Raw genomic sequence first — 18,876 nt, 5'->3', positions numbered from 1 at the left:
CTAGTAATGGATCAGCCAAAATATTAGGGTCTTCTGGGTCATCAGCTTTCCAACCAGTGCATAGAAATAGAGATGCGCCAAAAGAGAATGGTAAGACTGGGAGGATTCTTAATATGCTGATGACTCTTTATGCATCCAATTGCTTTACTTAAAAATGTCAGTTTTGCCTTCATCAGCTGCATCAGGTGTCTTTTGTGGTGTTGCTGAATGCTCTCCTGATTGTAAATAAACTTTTTGGAAGTACCCAGTTAAAAAAAACCCTCTAGTTTGCATCTAAATTCCTATTTAACCTAAGTAGCAGAGCTGACACTAAATACTATAGCATTAATCAGTGCTTTTAATACAATTTTTTTAACTTGGCCATTATTGATACCTTTTGGGTAATTAAAGGGAAAACTATGCAAATACCACTGTATGTAAGAATGATTTTAGTGGTGGATGAAACTATCTGATCACAAAACTAGAGATGATCCTAGTAATGATCCTAGTGATGAGTAATATCTATGTCAATTTCTTGATATACCCAGGCATCTTTGCGGTGATTAAGGATTTTCAAGTGAACTGTTTATAGAATATTGAATAGTACGTATACATTTTGTTGATTAAAGCTTTTTCAAACCATGAATACGTAGTACTTTAGAAATAGCACATTTTAAGTACTACCAGTAAATCATGCGCCATTTGAAAGGTAAAAAAAAGGAAGTGTTCAAATGTGAAATCAACCATAGAAAAGTCAAGGTCAAGTAATGGTCTTGTCAGTATAGCCATAATTATTCCAAAATGCTCTTAAATAACAAGTTGAAAAGTGTTACTTGAATTCAGGTCATGATTAAGTAGCGAGTTGAAAAGTGCTGCTTTGATTTGGTTTATGATTAAATTAATGCAGAATGTCTTTTTAAATGCTTTACCACTCAATTAATTCCATTTTCTCTGCGTATGCCTATTTCTTTTGACTTTTGTTTGCATGTATGTGCGTATCTTGTTTTCTCTTTTCCCTTGTGCACACCATGTTCACTATTAATGTTGATATTTTGAAAATTAAAAGTTGCAGTTTTCTAGTTGGTTTCATACACAAGAGTCTTTCAACAATGGACTTTTCTTTCAGGAGTTGCATGTCTTTGATTCGTAATTTTTTTTCCGAAATTGTGCTAATTTTTTGTAAATACATACTGTACTATAGTACTCTTATTTTCTATTGATTCATTTGCAAGAAAATCTGCTGCACTGAACTGAATTTGGTCTGATTGCTAACAGAGGCTACATAACCCATGCAATTTCTTTTAATATTTGAAGAGTGCATGATTGCTTTATATTTTTAAATATTCTTGCAGTGAACTTGCTAAACTGAGATTCAGTATTGTAAAATTTGCTTTACAGATGAAAATATGAATTTATCTAATTTGTTTTTCTTTGAACACGTATTTGTGAATTCTGGAAAATGAGATTTAAAATGTTTGATCTTCAGAATAGTGTGATATTGGTTGTTTTATGTAGTGGTCTGGTATTGCACAGGTTAGATTACTTTATTTTGTCCAAAGGAAAAGAATGTTAAGTGTTCAATTTGGATTTTGTTTACATGGTTGGAAACCTCTAACATCATAATACAGTGCAGGATTTAGTTAAGTAATTTTTCTGATAAAACTACTTTCCAGAATTCTGCAAATAGTGTTTGCATATAATTTGCATGTCAAAAACTTGCAAGTCAGTATATGTGAAATATTTTGAAATTAATTTTAATTTTATCAAATTTCTTGATGAAGCTTTGTAAGTATTGTCTGCTTAACAAGTAGTACAACTTTTGTAATCATGTCTTTTATAGCATATGATAATAATTCATTTGTTGCCAAGTACATACTTGTATTTCTTTGATTTTTCTCATTAAATACATGTAGTACAACTCTTCCAAAGGCTAGAAGTTTATGATCTATAATTCATCATTCTTCAAGATCTATAACACAACTGCTACAGTAATTTTCGGTTCTCTATACTGCAACTAACAAAATAATAGTGTATGTATTTAGTATAATAAAGCCTAACGACAAAAATCATTATAGTATTCTCTAATAAATGAGTAAAGGTAAATTGCAAAAATTTAGTTTTTACGTCTAATGAAGATATTTTTAATCTTAGGTCAAGTAAAGGACTTCCGAGATTTACCGCACAGACTTCCTCCAGCTCTGGAGCCCAAGGCTGAAAAAGTTACCAGTAAAACAGATAAAACCCGTATCAATGCAGCTGATAAGGAGCGCATCAGTTCCTTGGAAAAGGACCGAATAACCATTACTATAGGAGATGAAAAGTCGAAGGTGAGAAATTAATTACTGTACATTCTCAACTTCCTTTTTTGTTATGAAATGACTTATAAGAAAAGTGCCTGCAGAATCATTGGACTATTTGGTAGTTATTAAAATATTATGAGTTTCCTGTTGAAAATAATTTCAGGGTGAACAAGTCTGTAAAAGAGATTATCCTCCCACAACCCAGAATGACACTTCACAACCTCCTCCTCCGCAATTACCTCCAAAACCTGGTAAGGTTTGCTTTAGACAGAATATTTTTTTGAATGACCTTTTTATTTATCCTTATTTTCATTATTGTAGAATGAATGATGTAAGTAGCAGTTGTTTGTTGTACAGTTTTTTTTGAAGATGTAAAGATGAAGTTTAGGTATTATGATAAGCATTCTGAACATTTTAAAAATGCTTAGTGAATAATTTTACTATAGAATGAGTTCAGTTGGAACTGTCAGAAAATATCCATAGACAATATTTAATCTGATTGATATGCAGTATGGAGATTCTTTACTGAAACTTTTATGCACCAGTACTTTGAACTTGAATTTTTCATCCATGAGGTGTGGAGTACTCTAGTTGATAAAATTATTCAAGAAAGCGATGCTAGAAAATTTAGAATGATAATTTGTATTTACTTTTTACATACTTCTATTTTACATCATCCATTCAAAAGCTTCAATGCTATTGTCTCTAGATATTTAGCATCAGTTCCAGTGAGTGGGCACTCAAAGCACTGTACTTGTAGCTAGTAACAGTAGGTTAGGAAAAAGTTGTATACCCCTCTTACGCCGAAGCGGTAAAAAAAAATTTGTCTCCCGTGTGCCGAAGGTGTTTCAGAGTGAGCGCGGAAGTGGAAAAAATATTTTTTTCAAAAAATCACAGCGTGCTTAGTTTTCAAGATTAAGAGTTCATTTTTGGCTCCTTTTTTTTTTTCATTGGCTGAAGTTTAGTATGCAACCATCAGAAATGAAAAAAATTATCATTATCATATATAAATAATGCGATATATGGTAGCGCAAAAACAAAATTTCATATATAATTTTATTCAAATCGCGCTGTGCGCAAAACGGTTAAAGGTAACAAGTTACTTTTTTTTCGTTGTAATGTACACTAAATTGCAATCATTTTGGTATATAACACATTGTAAAACGATAAAAGCAACACAGAGAAAATATTATCACAAAATAATGCATGAATTCGTAACGCGCGGACGTAAACAAATATTTTTTTCAAAAATTCACCATAAATCTAAATATTGTCCTAGAGACTTCCAATTTCTTTCAAAATGACAAATGATTGAATATTACTATACTGTAAGAGTATTAGCTTACAATTGCAGTTTTCTACCATTCTGACGAGTTAAAGTTGACCGAATGTCAAATTTTTTTTTTTCAAGATGAAGATAAATGACTGAATATTACTAGACTGTAATATTTTTAGCTTACAATTGCGTTTTTCGACCATTTCGGTAGAGTCAAAGTTGACCGAACGTGGTTTTTTTTCTATTTATCGTGATTTATATGCAAATATTTGAAAAATGAGAAAAGCTACAACCTTCAATTATTTTTTGTTGTATTCTAAATGAAATCGCGCACATTTTCATATATAAAACTTTATGTAACGGCTAATTTAAAATGGTGCAAACATTACCACAATCGCACGTATGATTTTTTCGGAAGAGTTACCGCGCGGACGTAAAGAAAATGTTATTTTTTTCATAAATTCACCATAAATCGAAATATTAGAGACTTCCAATTTGTTGCAAAATGAAGGTAAATGCTTGAATATTACTAGAATATAAGCGTTTTAGCTTACAATGGCGTTTTTCGACCATTTCGGTAGAGTCAAAGTTGACCAAAGGTTGAAATTTTGGCAATTATCGTTATATGAAAATATTTCCAAACTGATAAAAGCTACAATCATGAGTATTTTATTGTTGTATACTACATAAAAATGCGCACATTTTCATATATAATACTTCATGTAACGGCTAATTTACAATGGTACAAAAATTATGTCAAAGTGACGAAATAATTTCCGAGATGTGTCACAGATCCTTTTTAGTGCGGCAAGAAAGAAATTCGCGCTTGCGCGCCTGCATAACGATTGTAAACAAAACAACACCTTGATCCGTGAACTCCCAGCAGCCCCCAAGACGCGGTATTCAAAAGTTTTAGGCTGGTAGGCCTATAAGTATTTTTCCGCAAATTTAAAAAAAAACTTTTGTAAGTCAACGTAAAATACGTCCAGTCGGCACACGGGAGACAAAAAATGTCGACGTAAAATACGTCCAGTCGGCGTAAGAGGGATACTATACAGGATTACTTACCTGGGTACAATTGAGGCTATTTGTACCTGGTGAAGTAATTCTCACTAAGTATGATAATCTTCAGAATGTTTGAGTCTCATGAGAATGAGTCTGTGTATATGAGAAGGATTGTAGATCCTATTTACAGAGTATTCATGATAATGTATAAATTCTTGATTAACCTTTTTTCATAGCTAGCTTTCTATGTAACACTTTAATTGCAGACAAGACTGAAATGAACTGCTGTTTTATTGTTCTAGTTTATTGCAAGCAGTGCTTCATATTTCTTTATCAGACAGATTAGATAATAGGAAACCTTACAATTTTTCACTACAGTTCAAAGATATTAGTATTTTATTCAACTGTTTTTTAATATTAGTTAACAAGGCTGATATTCATATTTTTCTCAATGTGAATAGCATAGCATTTCAATTTATATACATATAGTACTGCGTGACTATGTTGCATGTGTCATTACAGTAGTTCCCCTGTTCATGCTAAGAATTGCCCCCAAGCTGGTATGTACAGTATACATAAGTGTGGATTTACATTAGTTAATACTCATAATATACTAGCAATAAACATTTAATAGGATACCACGTTTTACATATTGTTTAAATATAATGAAAATGAGTAGAAATTAACAAAGTAGGAAATAGTACTGTATTACAGTATTTGTGTAATGTAGAATGTTCTTTGGTCATTAGACTACTCATCCGATTCATGTGATAGAGAACATTAATTTTGCTTTTTAGTTCAAGATGTTATTTGGGTTGTAGAAATTCAATGATCATAGGGATGACATTTACTATGTAAGTTCATTGTATGCCAGGATTTTTCTGTCAACATTTTGTGAAATTGGAATTAGTAGCTTGCCAAGTTTCTGCCCCGTCTACATTGCTTGTTTTTATTTGTCATCTTTGCTTACAGCAGGGGACTTTTTTGCTTGACCGGGTATTTTTTTCCATCACTACTTTTGTTCTATGGGGCCATATCAAACTTCACAGAAATTAAAGAAAAAAAAAAACCTGATCAAGTAGGACAGCTGGGTACACAAAATTTAGAATGGAAAATTGTGAATATGTAGTTTAGTTAAGAGATCTGTAAAGGATTTTGATAATTTTATATATACTATATATACAGTATATACTTTGAATTAGACGTGTATTGAATTCATGTAATCAGGGACACTACTGTATCATCATATTTTCACTGACACAAATACTGGACCACATACATTGAGAAAGAACCTCAAGCCTATGGCTTATAAATTTGAAAGAAATAACAAAAGTCTAAGTCTTTGCAGTAATATTTAGTATATGAAGTTAAGGTACCTTGCTTAGTAGCTGTCTGCTAACATTTTCAAGTTTTCTCTTTCTATACATTTAGTTTTCTTGCCCATGGATAGGTCCATCGACTTTGGAGCTGTTGACAGTTATGCAAATGTACCTTATCAATTTGTGAAGATTAAAGAATTGAAAGAACAAAGTAAACATAAGAACAAGATAGGTACAAGTATGTATGGACAAAAAGGAATATATTTAGTTGATGTTTACAATGTTGCTTTTAAACTGAAATACTGAAATATGGAAGAGTAGAACCTTATGCATAAAATGTCTTTACAATAAATCTTCAAGCAACATTCTAGTGTTAAAGGATTACCTCTTTTATTCATAAGATCTTGGTGAATATCAATGTACAGTACTTAGAAATATTCAGTGTTTGTACAACATATAGCCTTATACTTGTTCATTTATACTTATCTTCAATTTATATTCTGTAAATACAGTAATTTGCATTTCTCTTCAGTATAGTGGATCAAATGTAAAATTTTTTGACATGCAATTGCTGAAGTTGAAGTTTTATGATAACTTAGCAGTAGGATGCCTTGAACTTGTAGATGTCTTGGTAAAATATTGTTGTCATAATTTTCCTAATATAATTTATATGTTTTGTATGTAATCAGAAATATATTTCAAGTTAGTTCCTATCATATTTGCTTGCATGATGTTGATTGCATCAGTAGACAAGTTTATAAATTTTATATACCAAGTATTTTTTGTGCCTTGACCTGACCAATTTTTTCATACAAGTCCTCACATATCTTTTCAAATTTTTTCTTACAGTTTCCAGTGGTAAAGGTAAAGTTTGTGTTATGCATAAGCTGTAGAACTGTTTAAAGACTTTTTCTTTTACTAGTACAGAATTGCAATAAAAATTTTCAACATTTTATATGTTGTTGTGATAGTTCGTGCTTCTGTGCGTTGAGGTTTAATGCTGCTTAGCATGTCTGCCAAAGCCATCTATTATTGATGATTCGGTTCATACATCTTTTTTCATTCTTAGAATTTAAACTTATTATATTTTATACACTAGTAGCCTCAGAACAAATTTTTGTAATAGAACAATTTACTGAAATACCACACAGTAATTGGTACCTTGGTCATATTCCAAAAGAAAAGGTTCAAGAAATCCTTTCCAGTAGAACACTTCACTTAGATAACTGCATACATACTGTGGTATTATAATTATTTCATGTTTTGTCATTTCTTGTGGCCAGTGTGGAATGAGCTGAGGGTACAGCACTATATTGTGAATATGGGTAGATGACTTGATACATTATAAATATCATGATAGTAGCAGAAGAATTATAATTTGAACCATGAGAAATATCGATATACTGCAAAGCTTATGCCATAGATATTGACTGTATTGTGCTTAGTCAAATATTAATGATTGCAGAATGTGAAAATACTATGTATTTAGCATTTAGTTGACCATGGGTCTTAGTTTGGTAAAAGGTTTTACAAGCAGATTTAATATTCCTGATTTAGAAGCTGTCTTTTTGGCATAGGTGTGCCCAACATGTTTAAATTATTTACTGATAAAATTTTAGTCATAACTTCAATGTCTAACTGAATATACGTAGAATTTTTTTCTCCGATAAGTACAGTAACTCAAATTTGATATTGGATCTAGTAATATGCTTTTTTATGATACAGTAGTTAAAATAAATTAATTCTGCCAACATAAATACACTGAGCTGCCTTTTGAATAAGGGAAATAAATACATCTGGATGTCTTGCTTTGAAACTGAAAGATTAACTGAATTCTACCTAAACATTTGAATTGCACACTACTTGAGTTGGAATCCATTTGAAATTGGAATTTAAGTTGAAATAAGTAACTAGTTATTGGTTTTTTTATTGGCTTGTCATTTCATTGATTGTAGAGTAACTTTATTGGTAAATATGTATTTAAGATTTATATACCCTTGGTTCATTGTTATTGAAATATCTTCAGGACAATTTTGGTTTCTCCTCCTTCACAGTGAGAGAGCTTGCAAGAGTCATGTTCCCATATGGTGCAGAACATGAAGATGAGCTTGAGTTGAAAGAAGGTGATGTCATCACTGTTCTATGTAAAGAACTTGAAGACAAGGGATGGTGGCGAGGTGAACTTAACGGCCGTGTTGGAGTCTTTCCAGACAACTTTGTAGAACTCATAAGTGTGGAAGAGACGGTAGGATATCTCTTTTTGATTTGTTTCTTCTAATATATACTATTTGGTGTCTGATTCAGGCTTGAAATAGTAGGTGTATTTTGAATGCTACTACTAGTATTAGATATTACGATTCTTTTGGGTAGATACATTTAATTAATGTAATATGGAAGAATTTAGGTTAGGCTGCTGTGATACATGAAAAGTAGTAGTACAGTGAACCCCCGGTATTCACGTTCTCCGGATTCGCGGCCTCGCGCATTCGTGGATTCCTCTCTGGAACATTTCCCCCTATTATTCTCGGAAAATTCGCCTATTTGCAGCATTTTTTTTCTATGAGAAATATCCACAAATTCCTGTTTTTTTATCAATTTCATCATAAAATGCACTTTTTGTGATAAAACTATTTAAAAACAAAAAGGTGTAAAAATTTTTAGTCTATTTTTATTGTTTTAACTAACAAAATAGGTTTTAAGCATTTTTATAGGGGATCCAACTATTCGTGGGGGGGGGGGGGGGGGTGATGTCTGGTATGCATCCCCCGTGAATACGGGAGGGACAACTGTAATAACATTGTTAGGTTAGGTAGATGATAGGCAATTCTCTTGTTGACATTTATTTATACTGATGCTGGTTTTTGTGTGCATTAAGACACACAGCACTGATTTCCATTTCTTATGCAGTACTAATGATTAGAGTAATTAGTATTTACCTATTTTATTATGTCTTATTATTCTGTTATGGTATTATTTTTATTATTAGTTTTTGTTCCATTTAATGTTTACCAGTGCCTGGTATTTTTGCCTGTAACTCATGGTTTGTTCATGAAACTTACCTGTCAGATATATATATAGCTGTATTTTTCCGAATCCGACAGAAATTTAAACACTTACGACACACGCAGTGGGAGTCAGGTGGTTAGTACCCATTCCCGCCGCTGGGAGGCGGTATCAGGAATCATTCCCCATTTTCTATTCATAATTTTTCTGTCGCCGGTGCTGAAAACACCTGTTTTCAGTACCTCCGTCTTAGGATTTTGGAAACTTCATTGCCGCTAAGTATCCTAATTGTCTTTTGATTTATTCACTTGGATTTGTGGCTAGGCATACGCTATCTTAAATTGATTTGAATTTGATTCATTTTTGCATAAAATATCTGAATCTAGTTAGGCTAGTTTCAGACGGGGTTGTCTGCAAAGATAGGGTGTGGCTACCGTAAGCTTCGGTAGATTCGCACTTGGTATGTACGAGGGGTATGGGTCTTGCTTCTTTGTTGAGATTTGTCATGTAAGGAGTGTGAGACTTTGTCTATTCCGTAAGGAAGACGTATGATTCGTATGTACGCAATTAATCAGTAAACATGTCTAATTCCGTAAGGAAGACGTTATGATTCGTATGTACGCAATTAATCAGTAACAAAAAGTCAGGGTAGTGAACCTGCTAACCATTCCTGTAGACTTTTATTTTGCATAACCCTGTAGTATGGCCTACGGGCTATGTATATGTCTACGAGAGGTGCTCGCTCTCCTTCATTGCTGTGAAGTGCTACTTCTGTAATTGTTACTCCTAACCCTGCAGTGTTGCCTTCGGGCCCTAAGCAGTGTCTGTAGAGAAATTGCCCTTTCTCTGATACTCCTTCGATTCGTAACTTAGAATCGAAAGTGCTTGCTTTAGAGAGTAAAAGTGAAGTGCAGAAGTGCAGTGATACCCCTTGTGTAGTGGAGGGTGCGTCAGATCGGCCTCGTTTCGCCTCTAGGCCGGGACCTCTGCTTGACTCCCAGAACCAGTGAGAGAGCATGTCGAAAGCCGAAGGAGGGTTACGAGGAACCCCCACCGATCTGGCGTGCCTTCGGCAGTTTCTGATGAAAATCCCCAGACTGCCTAAGTGCGTGCACGTGCACGAATCCTGAAGGATTGCTTCTCGTCCTCCGAAGCGTCCTCGCCCGCGCAGGGGTTGGAGCTTTCGGATGGACTCGCGCCCTCTAAATAGAAGCTTTATAGAAGAGGACGCTTCACGTCCTCTCTCTCTCTCTCTCTCGTTATGCGTTTCAGTGAGAAGTAAGAAGGCGAACGTCGCCTGAACTCGTGTCCGTCTTTCCACCGAGAAATACGTAAAAGAAGTCATAGTAGCAGTAAGCTTTTGAGAGCGGACGCCCAAGCCAGGGGCGCGCGGGTGCACACGCCAAGCGCGGCGCCCAGTGGACGCCGAGGCCGTGCGCGCCAGTGGACGCTGAGCGCGCTCCAATGGACGCCGAGCGCGCTCCATGGACGCCAGCGCGCTCCATGGACGCCGAGCGTGCACCAGCGCACGCCAGGTGTGTCGCCTGGCTGAACGTTTCTGTTGAACTCTTCAAGCTCTTGTTTCAGATTTGGGCTTAAAGAATTTTTACCTCTACCTTCGATGATACCTTCTACCTCACCTGCAAAGAATGTGAAGTAGGCAGTGCTTCGGAAGTAAGCTTAAAGTGAACAGACAACTTCTTCGAAACCCAGCAAGACATCGGGTTTCGTGAATTCAAGAGGTCTCTGTCAATTAATATTGCTTTTCGCATAGGTGGATGGAGTTAAGGAAAGCTCAAGGGAAGTTCTCGTTTGCTCTACCGCAAGCTTTGCCATTCTGCCAATAAATTTAAGTTGCCACTACCGCAGTCAAGACTTTGCGATAAGGCAGTTACGGGTTATAAAGGCTCGATGTCCTGCACGTCAGGACTCTCGGCAACGTTCAGTAGGATTCTTGCAAAGGCACTCATCAAAAGTACGCTCTTCAGGAAAGCGCAAGACAGGACTGCCTTTGCCATACTGCCAATAAATTTTAAGCTTTAGCAGGCATTAGTTGTGATACGGGAGAGGAAGCTGGTTGGAGAGTTTCTTCCTCTTCCCAGGATAATTTTGCCAGCTTTTTAGCCCATCTGAAAGGGCTTTTCAGATGATAGATTTTGTTAGTTCCTAGTCGGGACTACGCTGCCGAATTGAACATCGTCGTAATACCTGACGTAAGCCCAGTCTCTTAACAGGATTCTTGCCCCTTCCTCGTTTGAGACGGGAATCGGAAAATAAATGCTCGACTTCCTGGATTACGTTTTGTCAATTCAGTGACTTTCCCCCATTGACAATATACTATCGTTTTGTCAAGTAAGTGGGTATCCCCTCATTGACAAAATATCTCTTTGTCCCGTAAATGGGTTAGTTCTCATTGACAAACATCTAATTAACTTGATATTGCGTAAGCGAATAAGCTCTTATTGACAAGATTCGGAAGAGCTCTCATTCGTCATTCGCAGACTCGTACAAGAAATAGACTTGTAGACTACGTCAATGAACGCTTATGTCCAATAACATAAGAAGCTTGAGCTGACTGCTTTCGATTCTCCTAATTATTTGTTCATGAAACTTGCCTGTCAGATATGTATGTAGCTGTATTTCCGAATTCAGCTATATATATGTCTGCCAGGTAAGTATGAACAAACTTTATTGTGATATAATTTCATATTTTGCCTTGCGTTATTTTATTTCTGGTTGGTTCAAGTCATATACGCTTGCTGTAGTTACCTCTTCGGATGGCAACCGAGAGGTCTATGGTCCATTTTAAGGACATTTAATCGTTTACTCCCTGCAGCCTTCCAGGAGTTTCCGATTTATCTTTTACCGTTGTATGGTAGTGTTCTGACGACACAAACGCATCTATATATTTAGCGTTTTCTGTTTCGCTTAAATATACCAGCTTGAGAGTCTCTTTATGCTAAAAATAACGAACCTTTTTCTTCATAGAATAGGGTAGCTGGCAACCCAGGCATAAAGTTAAGAGACGACGATGACGGACGATCGTAAGCTGCTGCTGTCACTGTCCTCTGACTCCTCTCCTCCAGTCCAAACGAGCCAGTACCAACTCGTTCGCTGTCATGCCTGTAGGTTAAGTCCTCTCCTCTCCTCCGCAGTGCAAACGAGCCAGTCCCAAACTCTGCGCTGTCATGTCGCGTAGGTTAAGTCCTCATCTTCCTTGCGGGATTGACTTACTAACCGTATCTCTGTGCTGGCAGTTACGTCTCTCTCTCTCCTGCGGATTGACTGACGAACTGTATCTCTGCCCTACATCCGGACTTTAGCCTAAAATTGAGGGGATTCCTTACATGAATGAATAAACATTGCATTCGTTTTGGCCTTAATATGTTCTACAGAGATATCTTACTCCTTTCGGTGCTCGTTACCGCACGGTATAGGACTACGAGTCTACCACAACATTGCACTATTATATGCTCTCTTGCTTAGGCAAAGCGCAGCCTTATTAGGGAAGTAAACATACTGTGTGAGGGAATGGATGAGCTTGCTGGGGACCATTTCCTTCCTAAAGAAGTTTGTTTCCCTGAATAGACTGCAATTCAGACCTCTACAGTTTTTTCCTACCGGGAAACTGAAATTTTATTAAAGATCTAGGAATGATTCTGAACATCTCTCGGTGCGTTAAGTATCTCTTGAGGTGATAGAAAGAAGTTGCCGGACATCTGGAGAGGGTTTCAGATGTCCTGGATCATAATCTGAAAGAAGTGGAAGCAATTCAGTCGTCCCTCCAGTCCTCGAAACGAGTTTTTGGAACCATGGTCCATATCAACTCTGATCTTCCACAGCTCTCTCATATCTTGGGAAGTATCTCTCGGTCCCGTTTCGGTTTCGGGTTTACGAGAAAGAGCCTATTATAACAACAGGCGTAGAATGGAACGATCCTCTAGAGGTTCGTTACAGGATTGCAAAAGTCCGTTCGAATCGTCTCGATCGAAGGCAGCAACTACTGACTTCCGAGTGGAATCTTTCTTTAGAAGTATGTTGAGAGTTGTGGAGACTTTAGGGACGTCCTTTCATTCATCTCTTCGCTAGGTTGAGGACGAAGAGGCTTCTTCTTCTCTGCTCCCTTTTTCTCGATCCGGGAGCGGTAACATTAAACGCCATCCTATGATATTGAACGGGGATGGATGTTTAGTCTCTTTTCCCCTTTTTCAATCACTTAGGAAATGTAATAAGATGATTTATATCATCACAGGGAGCGACAATGACGCTAATCGCCCCATGTTGGCCTTCAAGACCCTAGATTCACAGAGGTCACGTCCTTCCAAGGACCTTTTCCGAGAGAGTCGGTCTCCTTTAACACGAAAGGTACCTATAACCTCTCCGCTCTGAGTCTGACTACGTTCAGACTATCGAGATGTTGACAGCATAAGATTGCAGTCTTCCCTTTCCGTTTGAAGAATGGATAAGCTGGCAGTCACAACTATTAAAGAATACGCAAATATGTTGTTGACGGCCTTTGGGCTCAGAGATTTGCTTCTGTCAAACAACAAAGCCCTTCACGATCTTTGAGTTCTGTGAAATCTCGAAACTCGCTCACCATCTACTTTTTGTCTCACCTGTTTTCTCGGAGTCAGACACTCGTGCGAGATCAGGAGACATATAGTAGCCCTGAGTTTCTTGTTGACGAAGTCGGTTGCGTTTATACACCCCCGATGATCGTTTAACCTGAAGACCAGGTTGGACTGTCAGGCATTCTTCCTTCGGGACTGAATCGCCTTTTTGCTCCTCGCTCCTTTCTCCTGGCACCAGAAGCTCGAGTCAGGAGTGGCTCAGGAGTTGATTCGCTAACAACGTTGGGTTGCGTTGATACACCCCCCAAGGTTTGCTTAGCTTGAATCGCCCAGGCAGTCCAAACACTCATCCTTCAGCGAAGAATATGCCTTATGGTCTTCAGGGTACAGCCTTGCTGTCCTTGATTCGTCTGACTGGTCAACTGGTCGGTCACCTGACGTTAGTACAGACGGACTGACTGTGCATGTCCAGATCGAAGCTTTCAATATGGAACTTAGACATAGTCTGAAGTTCTTGATGTCAAAGCATTCGAACATCTCCTACCTGTTAACTTCTTGCATGTGATCAGGAAGGCATTTTTCTAACCACCCTAGATACGACAAAGAGGGTTAGTGAGATTTTAAGCCATCGTCACAAGTTTTGGCTTTAGAGAACACAAGGCGGTGTGCTCTCTAAGCTTTTTCGTTATGGCCTAAGAATGGAAACCCGTTTTGTCCTTGGCCAGGAGCTTGGAAGCAAGGATGGCACAAGTTAGTGGGCAGGAGCCAGAGAGAGTCCTGTGCCCTGTCAGGTCTCTCAAGTTTTATCTACATAAAACTCAAGAAAGTCGAAGTCGTACGGACAATCTGCAGTGTTCCGAAAAGACCAGACTTGCCCATATCGAAGAACACCCTGGCTTTATTGTTAAGGAGGTCTTTCAAAAAAAGCTCCTTCTTTGTGTTTGCACAAAGATTTGAAATCTTTTGATTTGAATGCTCACGAGGTGAGGGCGCGGCCTCGGAAGCATTTCAACAGAGCATGGCACTCAGCAACATCCTGAGTACCATGTTTTAGCGAAGCAACTCTGTGTTCAATTCACACTCCCTGCGAGATGTGAAGATGGCATATGAGATCTGCTGCTCGCTAGGGCCATACGTGTCTGCAGACACAATCTTGGGGGCAAGAAGTACCACTCATCCTATCCTGTAGAAAATGGTTAGGAAGAGCTCTTAATTTAGTAGTTGAGTCGCCGACAACGGTGACTTCTTAACTCTTAAGCCTTAGTTAACACACCTTAACTTGGCTAGGTGGGTCAGGTGGTGATATATATATATATATATTTATTTTACTTCTTAGCCCTCATGGTATGGTCAATATGGTCTAGTCACGTCGTGGTCTCGCCCCTGTTGACAGATCATCTGGAGTGCACCAGCTATATAGGTCTCTACCTCGCTGGCAACTCTAGTAGCACAAGCAGACTTACGCGGCAGTAACCACGAAGTCAGCTATGCTAACAGGTAAGGAATCAAGATATCAATTATCTGCATATATATGTTTCCTAAAATCTTCTATTCTGTCTACTCCCACCACCAAAGGTGGGATTCAGCTATATATATATCTGACAGGTAAGTTTCATGAACAAAATGATATTGTAATGATACAATTAAGTTTGTTCATACTTACCTGGCAGATATATATAATCAAGTACCCACCCACCTCCCCTCAGGAGACAGTGGAAATAAAAATTATGAATAGAAAATGGGAATGATTCCTGATACCCGCCTCCCAGCGGCGGGAATGGGTACTAACCACCTGACTCCCACTGCGTGTGTCGTAAGTGTTTAAATTTCTGTCGGATTCGGAAAAATACAGCTATATATATATCTGCCAGGTAAGTATGAACAAACTTAATTGTATCATTACAATATCATTTTCATTACGTTTCATTTAGAACTGTAAGTCAGCACAGAATTTGTTTGGTAATTTTGGTAATATTTTTAAAGAATCTGTTGGTAATTAGAGAGGTTTTCCACCATTTTTTTATAACTGTTCTATGTCAACTTTCAAATTTGAATTGCTACAATTGCAAAGGCTAATGCTATCGAGGACCAAAGTCATCATGAAAATTCTGAGAGCTTTAAACAACCATCTACTATATTTCGAGATGCAAATAACTCAAGTTGTATTTTCTGTAGCTCTCATTTTCAATGCGCATGAAATGTAGTTTGAGGTAACTTATTAAGAATTTTGGTTCATCTAGGCAAAACCTCCCCGTCCTGAGAAGCCAGCAGCCGTACTGAAAAAAGGGTCATCTCCAACAAGTTCTGCAGACAGTACTCCAACTAGCACATTAAGTAAAGCAGGTTAGTTTGTGTAAATTGATTATTGTTTATTTTATACACAGGTGTTAATAGAAGAAATAAATTGACCTTGTATACTAATTATGGTTGTGAATGTTAATATATTTATGAAGAGTTAAATACCGTTTGGAATAAAAACCTCCAAGATTACGTAGAAAAATTAGTGATCAAAATGAAAGATGTATTTTCTCAAGTTGTAAATCATGCACATTATTGCATAGCATTATTTTATATACTGTTCACTTTCATCATATGGGTTTAAGAGTTAAAGTGGTTGAAATTTTAATCTTAACTCTCTTACGCCGATTGGACGTATTAAACGTCGTGTCAAAATGTCTCCCGTATGCCGATTGGACGTATCATACGTCGGCTCAAAAAAGTTTTTTTAAAAATTCGCGGAAAAATACTTATAGGCTTACCAGCCGAAAACTTTTGTATCACGCGCCTTGGGGGATGCTGGGAGTTCACGGATCAAGGCGTTGTTTTGTTTACAATCGCTACGCAGGCGCGCAAGCGCGAATTTCTTTCTTATCGCACTAAAAAGTATCAGTGACACATCTCGGAAATTATTTCGTCACTTTGACATAATTTTTGCACCATTTTAAATTATCCTTTACATGAAGTATTATATATGAAAATGTGCGCAATTTCATGTAAAATACAACAAAAAAATACTCATGATTGTAGCTTTTATCAGTTTTGAAATATTTTCATATAAATAACGATAAGTGCAAAAATTTCAACCTTCGGTCAACTTTGACTCTACAGAAATGGCCGAGAAACGCAATTGTAAGCTAAAATTCTTATATTATAATAATATTCAATCATTTGCCTTCATTTTGAAACAAATTGGACGTCTTTAGCACAATATTTCTATTTATGGTTAATTTATGAAAAAACGTTTTCCTCACGTTCGTGCGATAACTCTTCCGATAAATTTTTTCGTGCGATTGTCCTAATGTTTGCACCCTTTTAAATTTGCCGTTACATAAAGTTTTATATATGGAAATGTGCGCAATTTCATGCACAATACAACAAAATTCAACCCATGGTTGTAGCTTTTATCAGTTTCAAAATATTTTCATATAAATAACGTTAAGTGCAAAAATTTCAACTTTCGGTCAACTTTGACTACCGAAATGGTCGAAAAACGCAATTGTAAGCTAAAACTCTTATATTCTAGTAATATTCAATCATTTATCTTCATTTTGCAATGTCTTGGAAGTCTCTAGCACAATATTTCGATTTATGGTGAATTTATGAAAAAAAAAAAAATTTTCCTTACGTTCGCGCGGTAACTCTTCCGAAAAAATCAGAATTTTTTTGTGCGATTGTCGAAATGTTTGCACCATTTAAAATTAGCTGTTACATAAAGTTTTATATATGGAAAATGTGCACAATTTCATGTAGAATACAACTAAGATTGAAGGTTGTAGCTTTTCTCTTTTTTGAAATATTTGCATATAATTCACAATAAATAAGAAACCACGTTCGGTCAAATTTGACTCTACCGAAATAGTTGAAAAACGCAATTGTAAGCTAAAACTCTTACTGCCTAGTAATATTCCGTCATTTTTCTTCATTTTGAAACAAATTTGAAGTCTCTAAAACAATATTGTGATTTATGGTGAATTTTTGAAAAATATATTTACCTTCACTCCGCGTGCCGATTCGCGGCCGCAAGTCTCCGAAATACGTACATCGCATTATCCTAATATTTGCTCCTTTTCATATTAGCCTTTTTATAGAGTTTCATATATCAAAATGTGCGCAAATTCATGAAGAATACAATAAAAAATAATTGAAGGTTGTAGCTTTTTCCATCTCCGAAATATGTGCATATAAAAAAATATATATAAAAATTTCGACATTCGGTCAAATTTAACTCGTCCGAAATGGTCGAAATCTGCAATTCTAATCTAAAACTCTTACAGTATCGTAATATTCAATCATTTGTCTTAATTTTGAAATAAATTGGAAGTCTCTAGAACAATATTTAGAATTACGGTGAATTTTTGAAAATAATATTTTTTTACGTCCGCGCGTTCCGAATTCGTACATCATTTTGTGATAATATTTTTCCGGTGTTGCTTTTATTGTTTTACTATGTATTATATATCAAAAGGATTGCAATTTAGTGTACAATACAACTAAAAAAAATTAACTCGTTAGCTTTGACCGTTTTTTGCACAGCATGATTTGAATACAATTATCTATGAATTTTTTTTTTTTCGCTACCATATATCGCATTATTTACATATGATATTTATATTATTTTTCATTTCTGATGATTGCATACTAAACTTCAAGCAATGACAAAAAAATGAGCCAAAAATGAACTCTTAATCTTCAAAACTAAGCGCGCTGTGATTTTTTGAAAAAATTATTTTTTCCGCTTCCGCGCTCACTCCAAACCGGCGCCGGCATACAGGAGAGGTTTTGATTTTTAGGGCTTCGGCGTAAGAGGGTTAATGGTAAGAACTTTCTTAATGACAATTTGCATGAAAAACCGCTAGTAGTACGTATTTAGTTTTTCAAGTGATTCTTGCTTGACTAATTAATGTTCAGTAAAACTGTGTGTGACCCAGTCCCTGTTTGCAGAAAGTGCAGGTTATCACAAACATTTTGAATATATGCTTACTACTCCATTTTATGTATTAAATGCACAGAATTCAACTAAAGCATGTATGAAGCTTTGGAAATCAATCTCGGCTAAAAAATTGTTTCCAATTTCGTGCAAATATTATTGCGATGAACCCTGTTATAGTACTACTATTTTAATACTTTATACTGTATAAAAATGAGAGAGAAGTATTAGTTAAAGCTTTGACCTCAGCCAGCAAGGTCAAATAAATCATGACCAGAGAGAAATCTGAAAGTCAAATATAAGGCAAAATAAGAATTCAGATAATTTATATTTTGTTATATTTTATTGCCTGTCATGATTTTGTCTTGTGTATTGTAGGCAAAAGCATCAAGGAATTTGGAAGTGTGAGTTCTCCAGTCTGAAATCAAATCTTAACCCTTTGTTTTGGTTTCTAGCTTTTGATTTTTTGCTCTAAAGATTATGAGTTCTTAAAACA

General features: G+C 36.3%; 1 protein-coding gene across 25 annotated transcripts in view; it reads left to right on the top strand.

Moving 5' to 3' along the window:
• LOC135197036 (CD2-associated protein-like) overlaps positions 1 to 18,876 on the top strand; it is a 434,027-nt gene that overhangs the window by 351,084 nt on the left and 64,067 nt on the right. For 24 of the 25 annotated variants that reach the window (XM_064223952.1, XM_064223954.1, XM_064223950.1 and 21 more), the window contains 6 exons: positions 13 to 90; positions 2,131 to 2,306; positions 2,443 to 2,530; positions 6,729 to 6,743; positions 7,934 to 8,124; positions 15,694 to 15,796. In XM_064223952.1, coding sequence (XP_064080022.1) covers positions 13 to 90; positions 2,131 to 2,306; positions 2,443 to 2,530; positions 6,729 to 6,743; positions 7,934 to 8,124; positions 15,694 to 15,796 — 651 coding nt within the window. The remainder of the gene's footprint in view (positions 1 to 12; positions 91 to 2,130; positions 2,307 to 2,442; positions 2,531 to 6,728; positions 6,744 to 7,933; positions 8,125 to 15,693; positions 15,797 to 18,876) is intronic. The other variant, XM_064223951.1, reaches the window with a different exon arrangement.

This window comes from Macrobrachium nipponense, chromosome 18 (genome assembly GCF_015104395.2).
Source record: "Macrobrachium nipponense isolate FS-2020 chromosome 18, ASM1510439v2, whole genome shotgun sequence".
In the NCBI taxonomy this organism is placed as follows: domain Eukaryota; kingdom Metazoa; phylum Arthropoda; class Malacostraca; order Decapoda; family Palaemonidae; genus Macrobrachium; species Macrobrachium nipponense.
This window is presented reverse-complemented; position numbering and strand designations above follow the sequence as displayed.